This window comes from Pleuronectes platessa, chromosome 18 (genome assembly GCF_947347685.1).
Source record: "Pleuronectes platessa chromosome 18, fPlePla1.1, whole genome shotgun sequence".
Classification (NCBI taxonomy): domain Eukaryota; kingdom Metazoa; phylum Chordata; class Actinopteri; order Pleuronectiformes; family Pleuronectidae; genus Pleuronectes; species Pleuronectes platessa.
The window spans coordinates 19874186-19902163 of NC_070643.1; the positions used below are offsets into that span (position 1 = coordinate 19874186).

General features: G+C 41.7%; 1 protein-coding gene across 2 annotated transcripts; it reads left to right on the top strand.

Annotated features, from left to right (window-relative positions):
- Window positions 1-193: 193 nt before the first annotated feature.
- Window positions 194-27970, top strand: LOC128461735 (gastrula zinc finger protein 5-1). Of its 2 annotated transcripts, XM_053446815.1 has the most exons (5): window positions 194-531; window positions 5593-5931; window positions 11525-11863; window positions 15557-15895; window positions 27251-27970. In XM_053446815.1, exons 1-5 carry the CDS (start codon window positions 237-239, stop codon window positions 27820-27822), a joined length of 1884 nt encoding a protein of 627 aa, XP_053302790.1. In that variant the 5' UTR covers window positions 194-236; the 3' UTR covers window positions 27823-27970. The 2 variants fall into 2 exon arrangements, with proteins under 2 accessions (XP_053302790.1, XP_053302789.1); XM_053446814.1 differs by lacking the exon at window positions 27251-27970 and having other exon boundaries at window positions 15557-17024.
- Window positions 27971-27978: the final 8 nt, after the last annotated feature.

A 27978-nucleotide genomic window follows, 5' to 3' on the forward strand; every position in this document is an offset into this window, starting at 1 on the left:
TTACTGTCTTGGTACTTTTACCTCAGTGAATGATCCGAATTCTTCTTCCACCATTGGTTAAGTTTATTTTGTTGCTTATACTTTAGTACTTGTTTAACAAGTACTTGAAACTCAGTATTAGTACTTTGGTTTCCTCTTCGTCCTCCAGTCCAACAGGGGTCACTGCTGGCTCGGAGCTCGGAGTCTCTGGCTCTCTTTGTCCGCTCAGAGACTCAGAGTGAAGAGGAAGGAGGAACATGTCCGCCGTGCAGCTGCTTCGGGTTTCGGTTCATGAGCGGATCAGCGCTGCCGCTGAAGACTTCCTGCTGCAGGTGGAGAGAGGAGGAGGAAAGGCTCAAGTTCCGGAGCTGAGAGCGATGCTCACCGAGCGACTCGCGGCGGCGGGGGAGCAGATCCTCGCGGGGCTTGAGGAAATCTTGTTAGAGTACGAGGACCGAGTGGAGCGGACAGAGCGGTCCGAGCGGGAGATCAGCCGCCAGAGGAGGCTGCTCGATGCCGCGATGCAGCCCGAAGTCCGGCTGCACAGAGCAGGTCAGTCCCTAGAGGAACCGCTCAAATGCTAATGTTAGCTACCATCAGCTGTAGCAGCTGAGTTAACACGTCACTTCCTGTCTCTCTCTGCTGCACCCGGCTGCTCCACCCATAGATATCAGAATGTGAATCAGAAGTTTTTTATTGCCAAGTAGGTTTACACCTACAAGGAATTTGCTCTGGTGATTGGTGCATTCAATGAATATAGAAACATAAAATGCAATAAATACAACATACATAGGAAAAGCAATACAAAATTGAAAACCAGTATATATTTACTCACTGTTTACTTCTTATTTACTCACTTTTTTTTCCAATATTTATACAAAGTGGAATTTATTTTGACAAACATTTCTGAATAAAGATATATGAAAGATAAAAGATATAAAAAGTGAAGTAAAAAGTGAAATGCAAAAAAGTAGACAGTGTCCGATTGCAATATGCAATGTAATACAGTATAATATAATATGAGCCTTTATATATATATAAGGCTAGATGTCTAGTCCGCGTTGCCGGCCCAACAGTTGTCTTTTTTAGTGTTGTCTTTATACAAGTGGAGAATACGTAGCCCCCCCCCCCCCCCCTCTCTCTTTTTATATTTATGACTGCTTGTGTGGCTGTAGTGCAGCAGTGTTAATTTTGGCAGCTATTTTGATTTAGTCTTAGTCTTAGTCTTCTGACGAAAATGCATATAAGTTTTAGTCACATTTAGTCATTTTTATCCTTCTTAGTTTTAGTCTAGTTTTAGTCGACGAAAACTAATTCCATTTTAGTCTAGTTTTAGTCACATTTAATAGCCACATTAAACTCCTTTTCTATAAAAACATATAGCTGCAGCCTAATCGCTTAAAAATATATATTTAATTTTAAATGTGAAAACAAAAAGGGAGAGCAGGTCAGACTGGAGCCGGACACAGAAACTGCAGCTCGGTAGAAACCAACTGCAGCTTCTGCTCTGATCAAGAAGCTGAAGCGCTGATCTCTGAGCAGCTGAGACCAGAGAAACTCTGTGTTTTCACTGTTTCCATAGTTAAGAAGCAGTCAGTCACTGAGAGGCTGTTCATAGAGAACGAGCTCTGCTTTCACTGTGTCTCTCTGAGCGAGGGCGGGGGGCGGAGCTACGGACCGGAGCGCTATCTGGGGCGCACACACACACATACACAGACACACACAGACACACTCACTCGCCCGCTCCTGATACTTCATGAAGGCCTGATATGATGATGTTTTAAAAATTATTGTGACTTAGTCAACCACCAACATTTTCGTCTCGTCTCGTCAACGAAAATTAAAATAGATTTCGTCATCGTTTTTATTTTCAAAGATTCGTTTTCGTTACGTCTTCGTCTCGTCTTCGTCACGGAAAAAGGGTCGTTAACGAATATATTTCGTCATCGTCTTCGTCAACGAAATTAACACTGTAGTGCAGGGGTGGGCAATTAATTTTCCACATGAGAAACATGGACAGTTGTGGAGGGCCGGACCAATAAGCTGAACTCAATTCTACTCAACTGATGGTGGGGCTTATTTCAGTGTTGGCATGTGGTTGAGAATGTTACCCTCCAACTGGCTTGAGAGAAACTGCAACTTTCTCATGAAAGTCTCACCAGGCTGTACATTTCATCTGCAAATAGGCCCTTGCCCTGCAGTTTGGTATTTCGCTTATTCATTAATGCAGTGACATCAACAGCAAATGCAAGATCTGCCATCCAGTCTGCATCTGAGAGCTCTGGGATGTCCTTGCCTTTCTTTTCCCAAAACTCTTGAATCTCTGCTCTCAGGTCCCATACAGTTTTAAGCAATTTGCCCAGACTGAGCCATCTGACAGCTGTCTGGTAGCCTGTCACCATGTTCAGTCTCATGCTCCTCCAAAAGTGCAACACACTGTCTGTGATTCAGCTCTTGCCCTGATAAAGTTCAATAATTTAGTAACAACATCATTAACATGATACATTTTTAGCACTGACTTACACAACACCTCCTGATGTATAAGACAATGCAAAAATAGCAATTTAATTTCTGGGTTAATTTCCCTCCCTGTCAGATTTGGAAAACCATCGGTTGTAACACCTGCCAGTTTGTCCCATTTGAGTCCCAGCTTGTCCAAGCATGCAGTTACCTCAGTGAAAAAATCATTCCCAGTCGTTGTCCCTTTTATTGACCGCATTGCTGCCAGCTCCTCTGTAATCTAAAAGTCTTTCATCAGCAAACGTACAAAGATAAGTAACTGGGCTGTGTCGCGGACTTCACAGCTCTCATCCAAAGCCAAGGAAAAAAAGTCCAAATCGACCACTTTCTTTAGCAGCTGAAGCTCGAGATTTCCCGCGATGTCCTCGATCCTTCTCATTACGGTTCGTCCTTAAAAGTCTCTCCGTGCTTTGTCTTGTAATGGCGGTTCAAATTGTAATCCCTAAAAACAGCGACCTTTTCTCCACAAACTAAGCACACGGCTTTCCCTTTGACTTCAGTAAATAAATACTTATCGGTCCATGTCTCGTTAAAAGCTCTGCATTCTGTATCACTCTTTCTTTTCTTAATGTGGGCTGACATTTTTGCAGACTAGCAGTTAACTCACATCTCTCCTGAACTCTGTTCGCCAACACATCATCCGCTCGCGGGCATTCAGGATGTACAGTGCCTTGCATAAGTATTCACCCCCTTTGGACTTTTCTACATTTTGTCATGGTATAACCACAGATTAAAATTTATTTCATCGTGAGTTTATGTAATGGACCAACACAAAATAGTGCATCATTTGGAAGTGGGGGGAAATATTACATGGATTTCACAATTATTTACAAATAAAAATCTGAAAAGTGTTGAGTGCATATGTATTCACCCCCTTTACTGTGAAACCCCTAACAAAGATCTGGTGCGACCAATTGCATTCACAAGTCACATTTGCAAGTCACATAATTAGTAAATAGGGTCCACCTGTCTGCAATTTAATCTCAGTATAAATACACCTGTTCTGTGACGGACTCAGAGTTTGTTGGAGATCATTACTGAACAAACAGCATCATGAAGACCAAGGAGCTCACCAAACAGGTCAGGGATAAAGTTGTGGAGAAATATGAAGCAGGGTTAGGTTATAAAAAAATATCCAGAGCTTTGAACATCTCTCTGAGCACCATAAAATCCATCATAAGAAAATGGAAAGAATATGGCACAACCGCAAACCTACCAAGAGGAGGCCGTCCACCCAAACTGAAGAGTCGGACAAGGAGAAAATTAATCAGAAGCAACCAGGAGGCCCATGGTTACTCTGGAGGAGTTGCTGAGATCCACAGCTGAGGTGGGAGAATCTGTCCACAGGACAAGTATTAGTCGTCTACTCCACAAATCTGGCCTTTATGGAAGAGTGGCAAGAAGAAAGCCATTGTTGAAAGGGATCCATAAAAAATCCCGTTTGGAGTTTGCCAGAAGCCATGTGGGAGACACAGCAAACATGTGGAAGAAGGTGCTCTGGTCAGATGAGACCAAAATTGAACTTTTTGGCCTAAATGCAAAACGCTATGTGTGGCGAAAACCCAACACTGCCCATCACCCTGAGCACACCATCCCAACAGTGAAACATGGTGGTGGTAGCATCATGCTGTGGGGATGCTTCTCTTCAGCAGGTACAGGGAAACTGGTCAGAATAGAGGGAAAGATGGATGGAGCCAAATACAGGGAAATCCTTGAAGAAAATCTGATGCAGTCTGCAAAAGACTTGAGACTGGGGCGGAGGTTCATCTTCCAGCAGGACAATGACCCTAAACATACAGCCAGAGCTACAAAGGAATGGTTTGGATTAAAGAATGTTAATGTCTTAAAATGGCCCAGTCAAAGCCCAGACCTCAATCCAACAGAGAATCTATGGCAAGACTTGAAGATTGCGGTTCACAGACGGTCTCCATCCAATCTGACTGAGCTTCATCTTTTTTGCCAAGAAGAATGGACAAACCTTTCCATCTCTAGATGTGCAAAGCTGGTAGAGACATACCCCAAAAGACTTGCAGCTGTAATTGCAGCGAAAGGGGGTTCTACCAAGTATTGACACAGGGGGGTGAATACTTATGCACCCAACAGATGTCAACTTTTTTGTTCTCATTATTGTTTGTGTCACAATAAAATTTATTTTGCACCTCCAAAGTACTATGCATGTTTTGTTGATCAAACGGGAAAAAGTTTATTTAAGTCTATTTGAATTCCAGTTAGTAACAGTATATAATGGGAAAAAGTCCAAGGGGGGTGAATACTTATGCAAGGCACTGTACGTCAGGTAAAAAAGTTGAAAAAAGGCACCTTCAACGGTCATAGACAGCCAAAGGGCCAGATACGGCCCGGGGGCCATACAATGCCCAGGTCTGCTGTAGTGGATGGGCAGAGGGGGACATTTAATAATGTGGTTGGTAAAAGTGGTAAAATTAAAACTCCAGGACAACAGAGGGTGAATACAAAGTTTGGGATGCATATTTGATCATTTATATCATATCAAATATTTCATCAATATCGTTTTAAATCATTGTTCAGAGTGTTTCCTGTCGCGATACGCTCGCATCTCGCTGCACGGCGCTAGGCAGCCTTGGCCATCGTGGTGCTTCAGCGGCCAGTGTGACCAGCACAACGGTTTAACATGGGAGTGGATGGGAGCCAGCTGTTTTGTAACGCTTGGCGCTGCGCTTACGCCACGCTTTGGCGTCGCTTCTGCATCCAGTGTGAACCCGGCGTTAGTGGTACATGTACTTTTTAAATAAATAATTCTTGATGTATATTTGTAAAGGAAAATCTTTAGAACAACACATAATTATTTATAAGTATGCGTTGTTCTCCTCTGTTAGTGACCTAATTGGTTTATTTGGCCTCAAAATGAAAAACATTTTTGGGAGAAACCCTTTGTTTTACGCTGCTTCCTTCACGAGCTGCATCGTAACAGCAACTGTAAACGACCTCAACATCTCTACTTCCTGAATGTGATCCTTAAAAAATCACAACAGTCGACATTAAACGACACAACACAAGTTTTTCACAACACTTCAGGAAAGTCTGAAATGATTAACGTGTGTATTTGTGTTTCAGTGTGTCCTGCAGACATCCAGCAACTGATAGTGATTAAAGAAGAGGTTCCCCCTGAGGAGCAGCAGTGGAGCCCCCTTGTGGACCAGGAGGACCCAGAGCCCCCCCACATTAAAGAGGAACAGGAAGAACCGTGGACCAATCAGGATGGACAGCAGCTTCAAGGACTGGAGGAGGCTGATATCAAGTTCACATTGACTCCTGTCGCTGTGAAGAGTGAAGAAGATGAAGAGAAACTTAAATCGTCAAAGCTTCATCCGAGTGAGACGAAGGAGAACAGACCAGACTGTGGAGGACCAGAACCAGCCAGGAACTCAGGTCCTGATGGACGTTTACAACCAGGTACTGAGGACAAGACTGAAGACTCTTCTGAGACTGAAGTCAGTGGGGATGAATGGATGGAGACCAGAAAACCTCAGACTGGGTTAAATACAATAAATAACAAACAGCCTCTAAGTGATATGGGATGTAAGACAGAAAAAAAATCGTTTAGTTGCTCTGAGTGTGGTAAAATATTTAACAAAAGGGGCAATATAAATACACATATGAGGATTCATACAGGAGAGAAACCATTTAGTTGCTCTGTGTGTGGTACAAGATTTAACCAAAAATGGACTCTAGAAAAACATATGAGGATTCATACAGGAGAGAAACCGTTTAGTTGCTCTGAGTGTGGTAAAAGATTTAACCAAAGTTGGATTCTAAATAGACATATGAGGGTTCATACAGGGGAGAAACCGTTTAGTTGCTCTGTGTGTGGTAAAAGATTTACGAACAGGGGCAATCTAAATAAACATATGAGGATTCATACAGGAGAGAAACCGTTTAGTTGCTCTGAGTGTGGTAAAAGATTTAACCAAAGGAGCAGTCTAAAAACACATATGAGGATTCATACAGGAAAGACACCGTGTAGTTGATCTGAGTGGTAAAAGATTAAAGATTCAGTTCTAGTGTACTAGGGGGTGTGACAAAGGAGAGAAGTGATTCAGTTGCAATCTTTGAAACAAAAGATTTATTAGGATTTAACAGCAGATATTCATATTATACATATTCATAGGTCACTGTTTTAAATAGACTTTAAAAGTTTTTATGTACCTAGAAAATATAACTCATTGAATATCATGAGGACCAGGAAGACCCAGAGCCCCCCCACATTAAAGAGCAACAGGAGGAACCTTGGACCAATCAGGATGGACAGCAGCTTCAAGAACTGGAGGAGGCTGATATGAAGCTCACATTGACTCCTGTCGCTGTGTAGAGTGAAGAAGATGAAGAGAAACTTAAATCGTCAAAGCTTCATCCGAGTGAGACGAAGGAGAACAGACCAGACTGTGGAGTACCAGAACCAGCCAGGAACTCGGGTCCTGATGGACGTTTACAACCAGGTACTGAGGACAAGACTGAAGACTCTTCTGAGACTGAAGTCAGTGAGGATGAATGGATGGAGATCAGAGAACCTCAGACTGGGTTAAATACAAGAAATAACAAACAACCTCTAAGTGATATGGGATGTAAGACAGGAAAAAAATCTTTTAGTTGCTCTGAGTGTGGTAAACGATTTAACCAAAGCTGCAATCTCAATAGACATACACTCCTGATCAAAATCTTAAGACCAGTTAAAAAATTGCATGAATTTGCATTGTTGGATCTTAGGAAGGTTCTAAGTAGAGCTTCAAAATGCAAAAAGAAGAAATGGGAACAAGAGACCAAAAGTTGTGAGCAGGCAATTTATTGAAAACAAACATTTAACTCAAATAGGCTGTTCATCACCTGATCAAAAGTTTAAGACCACAGCCTTTAAAAGCCAAAATCTGTGCAAAAATTTGGATTCCATGTCATTTCCTGTCAAGTAATCACACTGTCAAGATCTCTTGATGGCAAAGGCAAAAAAGCTCACCGTCTTTGAACATGGTAAGATTGTTGAACTGCATAAACAAGGCCTCTCACAACGTGCCATCACTGCGGAGGTTGGACACAGTAAGACAGTCATTTTGCGTTTCTTAAAAGATCCTCAGGGTTATGGAACAAAAAATCAAGTGGTAGACCCAAAACAATCTCACCGGCGCTGAGCCGGAGGATCCGAATGGCTGTCCGTCAAGACACGGGACGATCCTCGTCCCAAATTAAGGCTATTACTGGTGCTGACTGCAGCCCAGTAACCATCAGAAGGCATCTGCGAAGGAAGGGCTTCAAAAACAAGAAACGTCTTCAAAGGCCACGTCTCCTTCAACGCCACAAAATGCCCGTTTGGACTTTGCAAGGGAGCACCAAACATGGGACATTCAAAGGTGGAAGAAAGTTTTATTCTCTGACGAGAAAAAATGTAACCTTGATGGTCCTGATGGCTTCCAACGTTACTGGCATGACAAGAAGATGCTACCTGAGATGTTTTCTACGCGGCACAGTGGAGGGGGCGCCATCATGATCTGGGGTGCTTTTTCCTTCAATGGAACAATGGAGCTCCAGGTTGTGCAGGGGCGTCAAACAGCAGCTGGCTATGTGGAGATGTTGCAGCGGGCATCCCTCATGACTGAGGGCCCTCGTTTGTGTGTTAACGACTGGGTTCTTCAGCAGGACAACGCTCCGATTCACAATCCCCGTCTGACCAAGACTTTTTTTTCCAGGAGAATAACGTCACTCTTTTGGACCATCCTGTGTGTTCCCCTGATCTTAATCCAATTGAGAACATTTGGGGATGGATGGCAAGGGAAGTTTACAAAAATGGACTTCAGTTCCAGACAGTGGATGCTCTTCGTGAAGCCATCTTCACCACTTGGCGCAACATTCGCACTAGCCTTTTGGAAACACTTGCATCAAGCAGGCCAAAACGAATTTTTGAAGTGATCAACAATAATGGTGGAGCTACTCATTACTGAGTCAATTTTTGACACTTTAATATCAGTTTTAGGAGTTTTTTTTTTTTTTTTGAGCTGTGGTCTTAAACTTTTGATCAGCTGATGAACAGCCTAATTCAGTTAAATTGTTGTTTTCAATAAAATTGCCTGCTCACAACTTTTGGGCTTTTGTTCCCATTTCTTCTTTTTGCATTTTGAAACTCTACTTAGAACCTTCCTAAGATTCAACAGTGCAAAATGCAAATTCATGCAATTTTTTAACTGGTCTTAAGATTTTGATCAGGAGTGTGAGGGTTCATACAGGAGAGAAACCGTGTAGTTGATCTGAGTGGTAAAAGATTAAAGATTCAGATCTAGTGTACTAGGGGGTGTGATAAAGGAGAGAAGTGATTCAGTTGCAACCTTTGTAACATAAGATTTATAAGGATTTATCAGCAGATACTCATATTATACATATTCATAGTTCACTGTTTTAAATAGACTATTAAAAGTTTTTATGTACCTAGAAAATATAACTCATTGAATATCATGAAACATTTGTGTATATATCTTGTTTCTACTGATGTCTACATCATTTATCTATTTTTCATAATGTCCCTCATGTCATTTTAAGGTTAAAGTGTGTTCCTTGTAAAGTATGTATGTGCGTTCTTAACTAGTTCATATGATTAAATATGTTTGTTTTAAAATATTTTTTTCTTGGTTCCTGAGATTCAATGACAGCGTGTGTTCTCCTTTATGTATTGAATGTGTTTCCAAGAATAAAAGTCTAATAAAAAGATAATGGCGTCGTCGCCCTCCTCCTCTTTGTTTCTGTACGAACGGAGGCTGCACTGGCTACAGTTGAAGTCTGTGAGGTGGGAGATGTGTGAACAATCACCCAGATCACAGTGATGGTTGAGTAATATCAGATCTGTGCTCATATCAAAGGTCAGCAGAGGGGATTCATGTTGAGTCAACAGTTCTGTTATACATATTGAACTGTAAACTCAGGCCCGTCCTTCATCCAGGTCGTGACCATGCAGGTTATTTAACATCCTCTCCTCTGCAACCTGACACTATAAACACACTGTGACCGGTGACTTTACCCCAACGGCTACAGTCAGTAAGTTGTATGAAAGTTACAGACGGCTTAAGACTCTCTGCTTCCTTCTGCCAGGACAGTGTTATGTTAATGAGACATTTAATGCGAGGATTCAATATAATTAAAATCGTATTTCTGTATGTAGAATCTATATATAAACCTTAATATAAGTAGTGATAATCCACTATATCCACGACCATGTCACATTTAGCTAATAATTAATGATATAAGTTAATTATTTTATATACTGATGGAAAGCACTGAATAAAGTGTGATAACAGATGTGGTAAATATATTCTTGGCCCTACTAGTTTTCATTATTATCGGTCAGGGGACATTAAATGTAATGTTAAAAAGTCTCGAAAAATCTCAAAAAGTAAAAAAATTCCAAATAAAAATTTGACAAATATTGCATTTAAATTTAAGGAATCTGTCAGAAAAAGTTCATAATCATCTCCTGTCATTTTTTATTAAATCATATTCATTAATTCATACATTATTGAACCGGTGGAAGTTTTCTGATTTAACTCATTAAGTCAATGAAAAGTAGAAACAAAATTCCCCAAAGCCTTAGGTAACATCTTTAAAAAGTCTCCTTTGTGTTCTCCAAAATGAGTATGTCAACATGGTTGTTATACAAATAAAGTTTATCATTATTATTATCATTATAATACCGGTCGGCAAGAAGCTCTTAACTTTTCCTCTAGCGCAAACCATCAAGTCAAACTTCCAATTGGTCCATATAGTCTGTCAGTTGCATCATAAACGGATTGATTGTTTCAGTTTAAGACCAAATCTCACTGACTTATTACTGATATATAAATGAGACTGCAGTTTCTGTTACTCTGCAGGTATCATGGTGTCCTCGTTCTTTTATTGATACCAAGCCTTCATCTCGTGGAGGCTTGTTGAGAGTCGGGTCTAGTTCCTTCCAGCGAAGCAAGCTGTTGATGACTAACCTCAAACATTCACTCGTCTCTTGGACTATGGGCAGAGAAGGTCTCTGGTTCGTCTCTGGTTCAACTCCACGGAGAGACAACAAAAAGACGAACCTGGATTGATCTGTCCAAAAGACCAAGAGTCTCCCTACCCTGTCTAGTGCCCCTGAGCAAGGCACCTTACTCCCCCAACATCTGCTCCCCGAGCGCCGTACATGGTCGCTCACTGCTCTGTGTGTCCTGCACCAGATGGGTTAAAAGCAGAGATTATATTTCCCTACCTGTATGAGTGTGCCTTTGCATGTCTGTGCATGTGTTTGGGACTAATAAATGCATCTTAATCTTAATCTCTGTTGAAAGCCGACCCTCTGGTTACTCCTGACTTAAGATACAAGTGTTAAACCCTTTCTTAAGCCGGGGGAACAATCGATACCGCCCAGTTAACTCATAAAGTTTTCACAGAGGAGCCATGAACTCCAACAGAAAGAGCACGTAGTGTGAAAGTGACACTAAGCTCTAAAGCTGCTCTCAGACCTGCACTGACCTCCAGACACTTTCCTGAGCGAGTGGGCACGTTGATGATTTGTTTCTAAAAAGCAACACAAATACAACTGGAAAAATACAAATTTCTCAGGAGGAAGACGCCAAATTGGAAAGACAACTTGATTGGATTAGGACTCGTGTGTGATCTGTATCAAACAGTGACAAAGCTTTATTTTGTATCCTCAAAGCTCTCATTGGCAAACTCCCTGTTCCCTCCTCGAGAACTTTTATACCAAAACAATAAAACACACGTTATGACGTAACCAACGATTCTTTGACAAGTAAAATTGCTGGCGAATATTTTTGTCATCGAATTTTGTCGACGACGTCGACTTATCATTGCACCCCTGGTTTTAAGCTGCTTCCTTTATGAGCTGCGTCGTAACACCAACTGTAAACGACCTCAACATCTCTACTTCCTGAACGTGATCCTTCAAAAATCACAGCAGTCGACTTTAAACAACACAACACTTCAGAAATCTCTGAAATGATAAACGTGTGTATTTGTGTTTCAGTGTGTCCTGCAGACATCCAGCAACTGATGGTGATTAAAGAAGAGTTTCCCCCTGAGGAGCAGCAGTGGAGCCCCCTTGTGGACCAGGAGGACCCAGAGCCCCCCCACATTAAAGAGGAACAGGAAGAACCGTGGACCAATCAGGATGGACAGCAGCTTCAAGAACTGGAGGAGGCTGATATCAAGTTCACATTGACTCCTGTCGCTGTGAAGAGTGAAGAAGATGAAGAGAAACTTAAATCGTCAAAGCTTCATGCGAGTAAGACGAAGGAGAACAGAGCAGACTGTGGAGGACCAGAACCAGCCAGGAACTCAGGTCCTGATGGACGTTTACAACCAGGTACTGAGGACAAGACTGAAGACTCTTCTGAGACTGAAGTCAGTGAGGATGAATGGATGGACATCAGAGAACCTCAGACTGGTTTAAATACAAGAAATAACAAACAGCCTCTAAGTGATATGGGATGTAAGACAAAAAAAAAATCGTTTAGTTGCTCTGAGTGTGGTAAAATATTTAACAGAAGGGGCAATATAAATACACATATGAGGATTCATACAGGAGAGAAACCATTTAGTTGCTCTGAGTGTGGTAAAAGATTTAACAGAAGGGGCGATCTAAATATACATATGAGGATTCATACAGGAGAGAAACCATTTAGTTGCTCTGAGTGTGGTAAAATATTTAACAGAAGGGGCAATATAAATACACATATGAGGCTTCATACAGGAGAGAAACCATTTAGTTGCTCTGTGTGTGGTACAAGATTTAACCAAAAATTGTCTCTAAATAGACATATGAGAATTCATACAGGAGAGAAACCGTTTAGTTGCTCTGTGTGTGGTAAAAGATTTGTGGACAGGGGCAATCTAAATACACATATGAGGATTCATACAGGAGAGAAACCGTTTAGTTGCTCTGTGTGTGGTAAAAGATTTGTGGACAGGGGCAATCTAAATACACATATGAGGATTCATACAGGAGAGAAACCGTTTAGTTGCTCTGAGTGTGGTAAAAGATTTTCAGACAAGTGCAATCTAAATAAACATATGAGGATTCATACAGGAAAGACACCGTGTAGTTGATCTGAGTGGTAAAAGATTAAAGATTCAGTTCTAGTGTACTAGGGGGGTGTGATAAAGTAGAGAAGTGATTCAGTTGCAATCTTTGTAACAAAAGATTTATAAGGATTTATCAGCAGATACTCATATTATACATATTCATAGTTCACTGTTTTAAATGGACTATTAAGGTTAAAGTGTTCCTTGTAAAGTATGTAAGATTAAGATTAAGATTAAGATATGTTTATTCATACCAAACACATGCACAGACATGCACAACACACCCATGCAATGGCAGGCAAATTCAACCTCTGCATTTAACCCATCTGGTGCAGGACACACAGAGCAGTGAGCGACCATGTACGGCGCTCGGGGAGCAGATGTACCCTTGAGAGGGTAGGGAGACTCTTGGATTTTTGGACAGATCAATCCAGGTTCGTCTTTTGTTGTCTCTCCGTGGAGTTGAACCAGAGACCTTCTCTGCCCATAGTCCAAGTTTCTGCCACTAGACCATCGCCTCTCCCTCATTGCCTTCTTAACTAGTTCATATGATTAAATATGTTTGTTTTAAAATATTTTTTTCTTGGTTCCTGAGATTCAATGACAGCGTGTGTTCTCCTTTATGTATTGAATGTGTTTCCAAGAATAAAAGTCTAATAAAAAGATAATGGCGTCGTCGCCCTCCTCCTCTTTGTTTCTGTACGAACGGAGGCTGCACTGGCTACAGTTGAAGTCTGTGAGGTGGGAGATGTGTGAACAATCACCCAGATCACAGTGATGGTTGAGTAATATCAGATCTGTGCTCATATCAAAGGTCAGCAGAGGGGATCCATGTTGAGTCAACAGTTCTGTTATACATATTGAACTGTAAACTCAGGCCCGTCCGTCATCCAGGTCGTGACCATGCAGGTTATTTAACATCCTCTCCTCTGCAACCTGACACTATAAACATACTGCCACTGTGACTGGTGACTTTACCCCAACGGCTACAGTCAGTAAGTTGTATGAAAGTTACAGACGGCTTAAGACTCTCTGCTTCCTTCTGCCAGGACAGTGTTATGTTAATGAGACATTTAATGCAAGGATTCAATATAATTAAAATCGTATTTCTGTATGTAGAATCTATATATAAACCTTAAGATAATTACTGATAATCCACTATATCCACGACCATGTCACATATAGCTAATAATTAATGATATAAGTTAATTATTTCATATACTGATGGAAAGCACTGAATAAAGTCTGATAATAATAGATTTGGTAAATATATTCTTGGCCCTACTAGTTTTCATTATTATCGGCCAGGGGACATTAAATGTAATGTTAAAAAGTCTCGAAAAATCTCACAAAGTAAAAAAATTCCAAATAAAAATTTGACAAATATTGAATTTGAATTTAAGGAATCTGTCAGAAATAGTTCATAATCATCTCCTGTCATTTTTTATTAAATCATATTCATTCATTCATTCATACATTATTGAACCGGTGGAAGATTTCTGATTTAACTCATTAAGTCAATGAAAAGTAGAAACAAAATTCCCCAAAGCCTTAGGTAACATCTTTAAAAAGTCTCCTTTGTGTTCTCCAAAATGAGTATGACAACATGGTTGTTATACAAATAAAGTTTATCATTATTATTATCATTATAATCACAGTCGGCAAGAAGCTCTTAACTTTTCCTCTAGCGCAAACCATCAAGTCAAACTTCCAATTGGTCCATATAGTCTGTCAGTTGCATCATAAACGGATTGATTGTTTCAGTTTAAGACCAAATCTCACTGACTTATTACTGATATATGAATGAGACTGCAGTTTCTGTTACTCTGCAGGTATCATGGTGTCCTCGTTCTTTTATTGATACCAAGCCTTCATCTCGTGGAGGCTTGTTGAGAGTCAGGTCTAGTTCCTTCCAGCGAAGCAAGCTGTTGATGACTAACCTCAAACATTCACTAGTCTCTTGGACTATGGGCAGAGAAGGTCTCTGGTTCGTCTCCGGTTCGACTCCACGGAGAGACAACAAAAAGATGAACCTGGATTGATCTGTCCAAAAGACCAAGAGTCTCCCTACCCTGTCTAGTACCCCTGAGCAAGGCACCTTACTCCCCCAACATCTGCTCCCCGAGCGCCGTACATGGTCGCTCACTGCTCTGTGTGTCCTGCACCAGATGGGTCAAAAGCAGAGATTAAATTTCCCTACCTGCATGAGTGTGCCTTTGCATGTCTGTGCATGTGTTTGGGACTAATAAATGCATCTTAATCTTAATCTCTGTTGAAAGCCGACCCTCTGGTTAATCCTGATTTAAGATACGAGTGTTAAACCCTTTCTTAAGCCGGGGGAACAATCGATACCGCCCAGTTTACTCATAAAGTTTTCACAGAGGAGCCATGAACTCCAACAGAAAGAGCACGTAGTGTGAAAGTGACACTAAGCTCTAAAGCTGCTCTCAGACCTGCACTGACCTCCGGACACTTTCCTGAGCGAGTGGGCACGTTGATGATTTGTTTCTAAAAAGCAACACAAATACAACTGGAAAAATACAAATTTCTCAGGATGAAGACGCCAAATTGGAAAGACAACTTGATTGGATTAGGACTCGTGTGTGATCTGTATCAAACAGTGACAAAGCTTTATTTTGTATCTTCAAAGCTCTCATTGGCAAACTCCCTGTTCCCTCCTCGTCAACTTTTATACCAAAACAATAAAACACACGTTATGACGTAACCAACGATTCTTTGACAAGTAAAATTGCTGGCGACTATTTTTGTCATCGAATTTTGTCGACGACGTCGACTTATCATTGCACCCCTGGTTTTAAGCTGCTTCCTTTTATTAGCTGCGTCGTAACACACCTGTTAACGACCTCAACATCTCTACTTCCTGAATGTGATCCTTCAAAAATCACATCAGTCGACTTTAAACAACACACTTCAGAAATCTCTGAAATGATAAACATGTGTATTTGTGTTTCAGTGTGTCCTGCAGACATCCAGCAACTGATGGTGATTAAAGAAGAGGTTCCCCCTGAGGAGCAGCAGTGGAGCCCCCTTGTGGACCAGGAGGACCCAGAGCCCCCCCACATTAAAGAGGAACAGGAAGAACCGTGGACCAATCAGGATGGACAGCAGCTTCAAGGACTGGAGGAGGCTGATATCAAGTTCACATTGACTCCTGTCGCTGTGAAGAGTGAAGAAGATGAAGAGAAACTTAAATCGTCAAAGCTTCATCCGAGTGAGACGAAGGAGAACAGACCAGACTGTGGAGGACCAGAACCAGCCAGGAACTCAGGTCCTGATGGACGTTTACAACAAGGTACTGAGGACAAGACTGAAGACTCTGCTGAGACTGAAGTCAGTGAGGATGAATGGATGGAGACCAGAGAACCTCAGACTGGTTTAAATACAAGAAATAACAAACAGCCTCTAAGTGATATGGGATGTAAGACAGAAAAAAAATCGTTTAGTTGCTCTGAGTGTGGTAAAATATTTAACAAAAGGGGCAATATAAATACACATATGAGGATTCATACAGGAGAGAAACCATTTAGTTGCTCTGTGTGTGGTACAAGATTTAACCAAAAATGGACTCTAGAAAAACATATGAGGATTCATACAGGAGAGAAACCGTTTAGTTGCTCTGAGTGTGGTAAAAGATTTAACCAAAAATGCATTCTAAAAACACATATGAGGATTCATACAGGAGAGAAACCGTGTAGTTGCTCTGAGTGTGGTCAAAGATTTACGGACAAGGGCAAACTAAATAAACATATGAGGGTTCATACAGGAGAGAAACCGTTTAGTTGCTCTGAGTGTGGTAAAAGATTTAAGGACAAGGGCAATCTAAATAGACATATGAGGAGTCATACAGGAGAGAAACCGTTTAGTTGCTCTGAGTGTGGTAAAAGATTTACGGAAAAGGGCAAACTAAATAGACATATGAGGATTCATACAGGAGAGAAACCGTGTAGTTGATCTGAGTAGTAAAAGATCAAAGATTCAGTCCTAGTGTACTAGGGAGTGGATTAAGGAGAGAAGTGATTCAGTTGCCACCCTAGTAACAAAAGATTAATTAGGATTCATCAGCAGTTATTCATATTATACATATTAATAGGTCACTGTTTTAAAAAGACTTTTAACAGTTTTATGTACCTAGAAAATGTAACTCATTGAATATCATGAAAGATGTGTGTTTATATATCTTGTTTCTAATGATTTTTACATAATTTATCTATTTTTCATAATGTCCCTCATGTCATTTTAAGGTTAAAGTGTGTTCCTTGCACAGTATGAATGTGTTTTCTTAACTAGTTCATATAATTAAATATGTTTGTAGTAAAATAATGGCTTCTTGGTTCGTGAGATTCAATGACGGTGTGTGTTCTCCTTTATGTATTGAATGTGTTTCCAAGAATAAAAGTCTAATAAAAAAATAATGGCCTCGTCGCCCTCCTCCTCTTTGTTTCTGTACGAATGGGGCTGCACTGGCTACAGTGGAATTGTCTAATCATGAGACAAATTCATCAGCTTCTCACAGCCAAACATGTTTGTTTATGTTTGACGTGAAGTCGGAACTGGGCAATTTCAGGTCAGAATATCTGATATACGAGTCGTCTGGAACGCAGCGTTACACTCACACACACAGACAGTGAAGCAGCCATGACGGAGGAGCCCTCGTTGACATGCATGACGGTAAATGTCAAACATCAGGATTGTTAATTTCAGAGACAGCTGTGATGTTCCCAATGTATACTATTTAAGATAAATAATTTGATATGCTTGTGTTTGTACTGAGATGGTTTGGTTCCGTCGGTCAATTTGTGTGATACTGTGATTTTACAGTAGATCATTGATCTATATAAAACAACATAGATCATAGGGCAGTGATTTCAAAACAAACATATTTATGAACTGGTTTTGCTAACAGTGGCTAGCTGGCGAACGTAAACATTGCTCCTGTGCGAAAGGAACGCCATGAACTCGGGTTATTCGGTGTGTGACATCATTCCGAGGGCCGAGCTCCGAGGTGTAAGGGAACGCTGGCTCACAGGTATGTGGAATATTTTGGCTTCGTTTTTGTACATTGGGAGGAAGTGGAGACGTGAGCCATCTTTATTTACAGCATATGTTAAACTACATCTTTACTACATATTATTCATACAGCAGCTTTTAAAGCACTTTTCAAAATGACTATGTTGGATACACGCATTTTGTGACAGTATATCAAACAGCACTGAGCCCCCACAACGTTTGATTGACTGTTGAAAAGAAGAACATGAGACACAAAGAAAGGTAAAGACTTTTATGTGATGAGATTATGGGAGTGTGATTGTTTATTTTTGGTTTTACTGTCGTAGTTTGTTTAATTTAATTATTGCGTATTTCTACTCCAGTGTCTTAGTACTTTTACTTGTAATGGAATATTACTTTACTGTCTCTGTACTTTTACCTCAGTGAATGATCCGAATTCTTCTTCCACCATTGGTTAAGTTTATTTGTTGCTTATACTTTAGTAGTATAGTAACAGAGTATTTATACTGTGCAATATTAGTACTTTCGTTCCCTCTTCGTCGTCCAGTCCAACAGGGGTCGCTGCTGGCTCGGAGCTCGGAGTCTCTGGTTTCCTGTCGCTGTCTCTCTTTGTCCCCTCAGAGGCTCAGAGTGAGGAGGAAGGAGGAACATGTCCGCCGTGCAGCTGCTGCGGGTGTCGGTTCATGAGCGGATCAGCGCTGCCGCTGAAGACTTCCTGTTGCAGGTGGAGAAAAGAGGAGGAAAGGATCGAGTCCCGGCGCTGAGAGCGATGCTCACCGTGCGGCTCGCGGCAGCGGGAGAGAAGATCCTCGCGGGGCTTGAGGAAACCTTGGGAGAGTGCGAGGACCCAGTGGAGCGGTCCGAGCGGGAAATCAGCCGCCAGAGGAGGCTGCTCGATGCCGCGATGCAGCCCGTAGTCCGGCTGCACAGAGCAGGTCAGTCCCTAGAGGAACCGCTCACATGCTAACGTTAGCTAGCATCAGCTGGAGCAGTGGAGTTAATACGTCACTTCTTGTCTATATCAGCTGCACCCGGCTGCTCCACCCAGGGGCGCCGCTAGGGATTTTGGGCCCCATGAAAATAATCTTTACAGGGCCCCCAACACAGCGGCAACATTTTTTGATGCTATTTTACATACAATTATGCATTTTAATGGTATTTTTGACTATCATTACCATATTTGTGAAAGAAGAACAGCATGACAGTTGACATGTACAGTAGGGGAAGAACTGAGCACTCTGAATACAATGGAATTCATTTTGAGTCATTTATTTGCTGCACCACTGATTCTTAAATTGGAAATAAACTCTTCCATGAAAAAATAGCAATTATAATCAGTGGAGAGAAAAAAATCTCAGCAAAAACAAAAACGCCATCAGAATACAAAATGGCCATATATGATTTCTCATCATTTAAGTAGAACTTAATATATGAAAGAATGGCAAATATATATATAATATAACGTTGCCGACTGAGTCAAGCTTCCTTTTGCAACCTTTCAATCACTGGTCCTTGCTCAACTCTTCTCACCAAAAGCCCAACGCCGAGCCTTCTCATGTGCAAAATCACTTATCAGGTCTTTGAAGTCCAGCTTTCTAGCCAACTGACTCTCAATTGACAGCATGGCAAGACTGCAAAGTCTTTCCTGAGACATTGTGGACCTCAAATAGTTTTTTATCATTTTTAGTTTACTGAACTCTCACTGTCATCTGTACCCTCTTCCATCTCTTTCTCCACTTCCTCCACATCCCTCCCTGACAAACCAGAAGAGGGTCCTGGACCTGGCTCTGTAGAGTGTACATGACATACATTAATTATATAGGATTTCCTATAATATAACTATTTGTAATAGCATAGTCACCAACATGTAAACTTCTCTGATTGGACTGAGAGCAGTCACCCCAGTCTGCTGCACACACCACAGATGTTCTCCTCTGTTCTTACTGCACGTCTTCTATTTCATTTTTTAAAAGGGTTTATGCTTTTTAAACCATTAAAATTGTTCAAAATGCCTTTTATTTAATTCATTTTAATTAATGAATTACCTTCATCTTTGTATTGTTTTGAGACTGTAGTAAAATGTATTATATTTTGTATTATATTATGTATTATTATTATTATTATTATTATTATTATTATTATTATTTCAACACACAGCTGCTCACCTCCTTCCTCATGTGGGGGCACTGGGGCTGATTCAGGGGCAGGGGGAGTTGGGGGCTGACAGACAGCTGCTGCAGCTTCTGGTGCACTTGACTCTGTTCAGAATGAGGCATCATTTTGACAGAGGGGAGATCAACTATTATTGAATAAGAACAGCTTGATAAATGTTTGACTGGATTGATTATTTAACTAATATAGCAGTAAAATGTAAAAATCCAGAGTTTTCTTGAGCTAACATGGTGAGAAAAGTGAGCTAGCTTATAGACCACAGACAGGGACAAAGTTAATATCCATAACTTTCCACCACAACAAACCCACCTTTTTTTTGGAAATACTGGGTAACATATTGTCGACCCTTCAACTCCTTCTCCTCTCTTAATTTATTTTCCTTTCTTTTTTGGCTGCCTGATTTTTGAGGCATACTGCTGTCTCCTCCGCTTTGCCCGCTGTGGCGCTGTCTGTGACAAATCGCAGGTGCGCTACCGGCTGCAGCTGATCCAGTCGGACTGAACCATTTTACGTAAATAGAGGGGGGGAAGGGGGGTTGATGCTTCCAAAACAAATAAAGGAATTGTTACCAGGACATGGAAAATAAAACATGTGTGATTATATGTTAGTTAATAACTTAGTGTCATTATTTTTTCTGTATTATAATTTCATCATCATTAGGGGCCTCTCTGGGCCCCCCTCCATCATGGGCCCCTAGAATCCGTCTCCTTTACCCCCCCTTTTCGGCGCCCCTGGCTCCACCCATAGCTATAAAGGCGGCCATCTTGCCACAGTCAGCTCGCTCACCCATAACATTGTGTTGTTAGTGGTACATGTACTTTTAAAATAAAATAAAACAATTCTTGATGTATATTTTTAAAGCGAAATCTTGTATCTATTTTGGAACATTATTCAATTTTTTGGAAGTATGCAATGTCATACATCTCTGACTGTTACGTCCCCCAAGCTGTCTAGGGAAGAGGGACGAACAATTAGAAAAATATAACCGGGCACTTACACAAGGAAGCCATAAGATTAAGGTTTAACAAGAAAATAAGGTTTTATTAAGTAATCCTTCAGTTAACAAAAAACGCCCTTCCTACGTCGGAAGAGGAAAAAGAAAGACACCAACCAACAACCACAATACAATAATACAGCACAAAGCCTGCCCACACGGCAAGTCCACACAACACGTCTCTGCTACGTCTGCTCCCGAATCATTTCACATGATTAGGTAATACCATTAATGGGAAAATATGAACGGACACCCACAGTGAAAAACCCAGTCATTATCCCTGACTTGACATGAATCTGATGCAGAGGGGCGGGAACACAACCCATTTCAATACCCCTTACCACTGCACATGCATCAGAATAAACACTTAACGGCAGAACACCTGACAGGATAATTGACTGGGAGCAAGCAGTGTCTCGCAGTATCCTAACTGGACGCTTATCCTCAGCTTTACCTGTAAGGGACACAAAACCATCACAAACAAAGGGTTTAAAACATTTATCACTCACTTCAGAGATTCTACAGTCCACAGACTGGACTGTGGGAGAAATTGTTATTAACCCCACCCCCTTTGGTTGTCTCGGTACCGACTCTGAGTGCTTCCGCTTCCAAGCTTCACAATCCACAACCAAATGACCGGACCTACGGCAAAAATAACACAATTGTTCTTTCTTCGGGTTCGAGGGAACGCTGTTATGCACCCGAGTTTCAGATCTCTGTGAAAACTCGCGGTCAAAGGAATCATGTTGATTAAAAACAGTTTTATGGATGAGTGTAAACTCGTCAGCAAGCGTGGCAGCCTGCTGTAGGGTGGAAACTTTCTGCTCGTTTCAATAATACAGGTGTACGCTCCTATAAACAGTTTTTAAACTCCTAACAACATTATTTCCTGCATTGAGGACAGATCTTCCGCCTTGCATGCTGCACACCACCGGTCAAAAAGAATCCCCTTCTCTCTGGCAAAGTCGAGATACGCTTGGTTGGTCACTTTTCTTAGATTTCGAAAACGCTGCCTGTAAGCCTCCGGTACCAGCTCATACGCCCGCAAAATAGCATTCTTGACTTTCTCATACTCTAATCCAGGGGTGGGCAATTCATTTTCCCGAGGGGCCACATGAGAAACATGGACAGTTGTGGAGGGCCGGACCAATAAGCTGAACTCAATTCTACTCATAATAATTTGATAAGCTTCTACAGGTAAGAGTAAATGTTATGGTTAGGCAATGAAAAAGTGAGGCAGGCAAAGTAATAGCGCCAACAATATATCACACTTTAATCAACATTTACAAGAACAGTCATGAACAAAGTAGCAATTTTTTTGCAGCATTCCAAAGATCAGCTTTAAATTAACTGTATACAAAGCGCTATTACTATTTGGATATAGTCTAATCACCCCATTTGCGTTTTTTTTTCTTGTTAAGTGAGAGAAATCTAGTCTGTTTTGGGCTTGAACAAGTGCACTGAAGTCAGGTTGAATATCTGAGGTGGATATGCGTAGGACAGCTGACAGGTGATCATCAGTGAGAGAGGATCTGTATCTGGATTTGTTAAACTTCATCACAGAAAATGTTTCTTCACATATGTCAGTAGATCCAAAGAGAACCAACATCTTCTGAGCATGCCTCCTCACGTATGAAAAGTTCTCCTCTTTGAGAGAAGAATAAAACATTAGCAGGGATACTGACTTAAAGTGCTCTGCCAGCAGTGTACCTGCGGAGGTGATCCACTGATGGTGGGGCTTCTTTCAGTGTTGGCATGTGGTTGAGAATGTTACCCTCTGTAAGGGAAATGTAACATGTGACCATAATATAATCATGTTTATGTATACTTGGATTGATCATCATTGAATCTCTAACAAATGTAACTTTGATGTTGCTGTTTCCTGTAGAACTGAGTGAGTGTTGGCCTGATTACTCCAGTCACAGTAATCTAATTAGTCCGGACACAGTGTGATAGTAATTAGCTATTCAGGCATTATGATTGATGTAAGGAACTACTTTGATGTTCCTTACACAAACTCACCTAACAAAGACCTTACAGCACGGGGGATTTGTGGTGGTTGTAGACACTAAGAAGGGATCTTGGAGACAGATGTTACACTCCAGGGGTCTGAGAGCAGGGGACAGGATACCCGTCACCTATTTCCTTTATATCAAAGAGGCTGATCAATAAGTTTGTTCCTCTCTAGGAGGAGCTTGAAGATGTTTGAAGTGCTGCTTCTCCTGTGTCATTAACTGTTTAACAACCCCCTCCCGAATGGGTGGGGTTAGCCAAATGTATAAATAGCAACCACTGTCTTCTGTCTGGGTGCATATGACAAACTCAACTCTGTTGTATGTACCATGCTCGAGCATTAAATGTGTGACAATACTGTAAGAGAATTGTGTCTCGTTTCCTCCTTGCTAAGGTGGGATTATTATTAATTGCCACGACACCTCCAACTGGCTTGAAAGAAACTGCAACTTTCTCATGAAACCCTTCACCAGGCTGTACATTTCATGTGCAAATAGGACCTTGCCTTGCAGTTTGGTATTCAGCTCATTCATTAATGCAGTGACATCAACAGCAAATGCAAGATCTTCCATCCAGTCCTCATCTGAGAGCTCTGGGATGTCCTTGCCTTTCTTTTCACAAAACTCTTGAATCGCTGCTCTCAGGTCCCATACTGTTTTAAGCACTTTGCCCAGACTGAGCCATCTGACAGCTGCGTGGTAGCCTGTCACCATGTTCAGTCTCATGCTCCTCCAAAAGTGCAACAAACTGTTTGTGATTCAGCTCTTGCCCTGATAAAGTTAACTAATTTAGTTACAACATCAGTAACATGATTCATTTTGAGCACTGACTTACACAACACCTCCTGATGAGGGTTCATACACATTTTGAACCATGGATTTCCATGACTTTTCCATGACTTTCAATATCTTTAAACAAACTTTCCATGACCAAACATTTTGGGATCTCAGTGTATACATGCAAAGCATACAGTAAACCTTGAATTACACAAACGAATGAGACAATAGTTTGATTGACGTCTGTTGTAACCCATGGCATGTACTTTTCCATTTGTAGCCAAGCATGGTTGAATCTACACTTCCCTGGCATAGTGCATTATCTCACCTGCTTCCCCACCGAACATTTCAATTATTATGAGATAGTACGCCTGCTTATATTTTGAGCATATTTCTTTTAAAAGCATATGAATTAATTAAAACTCAGCGTAAATGAACGACATGAAAATATGTATATAACAAATCTCCATGAATTCTCCAAAACTATTGGGATTTAATTTTTTTCAAGCACTTTTCCAGGACTGGAAATAAACATTTAACAATTCCATGACTTTTCAAGGTTTTTCATGACCGTGGGTTAATTTCCCTCACTTTATCTTGCATCCGCTTCAAGAGTCGTCCCTTTTATTGACCACATTGCAGCCAGCTCCTCAGTAATCGCAAAGTCTTTCGTCATCCCACATACAAAGATGAGTAACTGGGCTGTGTCACATCACAGCCCTCATCCAGAGCCAAGGAGAAAAAGTAAAAATCGACTACTTTCTTTAGCAGCTGAAGCTCGAGATTTCCCGCGATGTCCTGGATCCTTCTCGTTACGGTTCGTCCGTAAAAGTCTCTCCGGGCTTTGTCTCGTAGTGGCAGTTCAAATTTTAATCCTTAAAAACAACGATCTTTACTTCAGAAACTAAGCACACGGCTTTCCCTTTGACTTCAGTAAATAAATACTTAGCAGTCCATGTCTCGTTAAAAAATCTATATTTCTTGTCTTAACGTGGGCGGACATTTTTGCGGACTTTAACAGCTAACTCACATCTCTTCTTAAAGGCCAATTTATGCTTCTCCGTTTTGACGGACACGGACAGATAGGACCGCCTTCTTTGCCGTGGAACGCCCTCTCCGGGCTCCACGGAGAGCTTTTCGTGCAGCTCTGATTTTTTACACGTCGGAAGGGCGGAGAGCCTACGGATAGCCATTGGCTGTGATTGGTCCGCTAACGACAGTATTTCGGAACGACATCATTTCCGAACCTCAAACTTCCTGTTTCATTTCCTAAATCACAATAAACCCAAACACAAATACGATTCTACGATTGATGTGACAAGTGTGTTAAGCCAGCGGAGTTGTCCGGCTGATGGTGGCTGGTTAGAGCACTTACGGCATGTGTGTACGATCACATACGGTTATAACGAACTTTGATAACGGGGATAGCGGGCTAGCCACCATGCTAACTGCGGTGGGAACAGCGCAAAAACAGGCTGACTTTAATCCCAGGGCTGTCATGACACTGTTTCTCAAACACCATCAGGTTAGAAGCAAACACTTGGTAGTAGTTAGTATCGGGTGTCCCTGCTGACTGTGTGTGTGGAAGCTGGGGGAAGACAGCTGCCTCCGTGTAGCTTCAAGCTGTTGCAGCTGTTGAATTAGCAACGCAGTTTGGAAACAAGACCGGGGAACCGCTGCGTTAAGACACGATAACATAAGCATTTTGACCCGCTGGGTGTCACTTTATTTCAGCCAAAGCTGTCGCGTCATCAACATCCTTTTTCTGTTGTCATCATTCACTGTGTGTGAGGAGCCGGGGGGACGTAAATAAACAAGCGTGGACTTCTTCTATATACCTCATGAGGTAGGCGTCTTTAAGCTCGACTTCCGTTGCACCAACTACTGTTCTGGCGGTGAATTGTTTTCACAACAAAAAGGCTCTTAGAACTATAAATCAAGAAGGGTCCGTCCAATCCGTCCGTCCGTAACGGCCTCGGAGAAGCATATCGGCCTTAACTCCGTTCGCCAACACATTATCCGCTCGCGGGCATTCAGGATGTACCTCAGGTAAATGTTAAAAAAGGGCACCTTCAAAATAAAAGAAATGTTGTTGTATTCTTTGCATGATGTTCACTTATTCACGTGTGATTCCTAATATTCCGTTGACCTCACGCGGGCCGGTCACAGACAGCCAAAGGGCCGGATGCGGCCCGGGGGCCGTACAATGCCCAGGTCTACTCTAATCCATCCTCCACGACAGAGAAGAGCACGCCTCCTGAGCTTTTCCTGTCAACTTACATTGCAACAAGATGGCCCACATATTTTCCGGCCAGTGCAAAACGTAAACATAGCTTCAATCGGACGTCCAATTTAGACCCAGGAGACGACTCCGCAGACAACGGGTCATAATGTGGCAATGTGAAGGGCTTGTGTGACGTTCCCTCAGGTCGGACAACAGGAGTTACACTTACGGGCTGACCCGTCCCCTCACTTACCTCTGGATCGGAGGAAGCGGATAAACTAATAATCCCTCTACTAATGAGGATATCCAGAAGAACAGCTTTCAGCTCAGCTTTGGCAATATAAATAGTTACGGATATCTCATAATACTCTGCAAGTTAATATAAATCACACTTTTTACACCGGTCAAATTGACCTAATGTCGGGTTGGAAATAAACACATCTGAATCATAGCCGCCATCTCAAAGATGCACCGCAAAATAAACGACAGCAATACGTAAAATAGTCATGTCTGATACCACGCACACAGTGAACACCAAGCCTTTACCCACAGAAACAAAAACTTCCCCGGAACCTGCCTAGTAAAAACTTGTTCCTTACTTGCCTTCGGAAGCCGTGCCGGCTCGAGGCAATTTAAAGGCACAAATCAGCAGCCGAAACCCTGACACGCCTGCCCCCTTTGGAGAGCGCGGTCTCCGCCCAGGATTGACTCCAAAAATAATAAAGGAAAAACAATAAATTAGCTCAGCTGGACACTCCCCTAGCTACACCGAGGAAGCTGTTCACACGTTACAGGAGGCTACACACTGGGCAATAGCAGAATCAATTTATCCAACACACTGGAACTAAAAACAAACCTAGCAACGAGGGACGAACAATTAGAAAATATAACCGGGCACTTACACAAGGAAGCCATAAGATTAAGGTTTAACAAGAAAATAAGGATTTATTAAGTAATCGTTCAGTTAACAAAAAACGCCCTTCCTACGGCAGAAGAGGAAAAAGAAAGACACCAACCAACAACCATAATACAGCACACAGCACAAAGCACAAAGCCTGCCCACAGGGCACTTCCACACAGCACGTCTCTGCTACGTCTGCTCCCGAACTGCTGCCTCGTTCACTGGCACAGCTGAGGGTCTTTATTGGCCACACCCTGATGCCAGAGTGGCCTCAGCTGTGCCAGTGGAGGTGCTTCTTGAGCTCCCACCTGGAGGAGATATGAGAGGGGGAGAGAGAGAAAACACTGCACGTAACACTGACGTTTATAACAAACCAAACCGTTTAAAAATCTGTTGAAAATTGAGAAAGTTATGGTTATTTAAAAAGTACGTACCACTACCAACACAATATTATGGGTGAGCGAGCTGACTTTGGCAAGATGGCCGCCATGTGCGGATGTAAGTTTTTCAAAACACTTCAGGAAACCCTGAAATGATAAACATGTGTATTTGTGTTTCAGTGTGTCCTGCAGACATCCAGCAACTGATGGTGATAAAAGGAGAGGTTCCCCCTGAGGAGCAGCAGTGGAGCCCCCTTGTGGACCAGGAGGACCCAGAGCCCCCCCACATTAAAGAGGAACAGGAGGAGCCGTGGACCAATCAGGATGGACAGCAGCTTCAAGGACTGGAGGAGGCTGATATCAAGTTCACATTGACTCCTGTCGCTGTGAAGAGTGAAGAAGATGAAGAGAAACTTAAATCGTCAAAGCTTCATCCGAGTGAGACGAATGAGAACAGACCAGACTGTGGAGGACCAGAACCAGCCAGGAACTCAGGTCCTGATGGACGTTTACAACCAGGTACTGAGGACAAGACTGAAGACTCTTCTGAGACTGAAGTCAGTGAGGATGAATGGATGGAGACCAGAGAACCTCAGACTGGTTTAAATACAAGAAATAACAAACAGCCTCTAAGTGATATGGGATGTAAGACAAAAACAAAATCGTTTAGTTGCTCTGAGTGTGGTAAAATATTTAACAAAAGGGGCAATATAAATACACATGAGGATTCATACAGGAGAGAAACCATTTAGTTGCTCTGTGTGTGGTAAAAGATTTAACAGAAGGGGCGATCTAAATACACATGTGAGGATTCATACAGGAGAGAAACCATTTAGTTGCTCTGTGTGTGGTAAAAGATGTATCCATAGGGGTGATCTAAATAGACATATGAGGATTCATACAGGAGA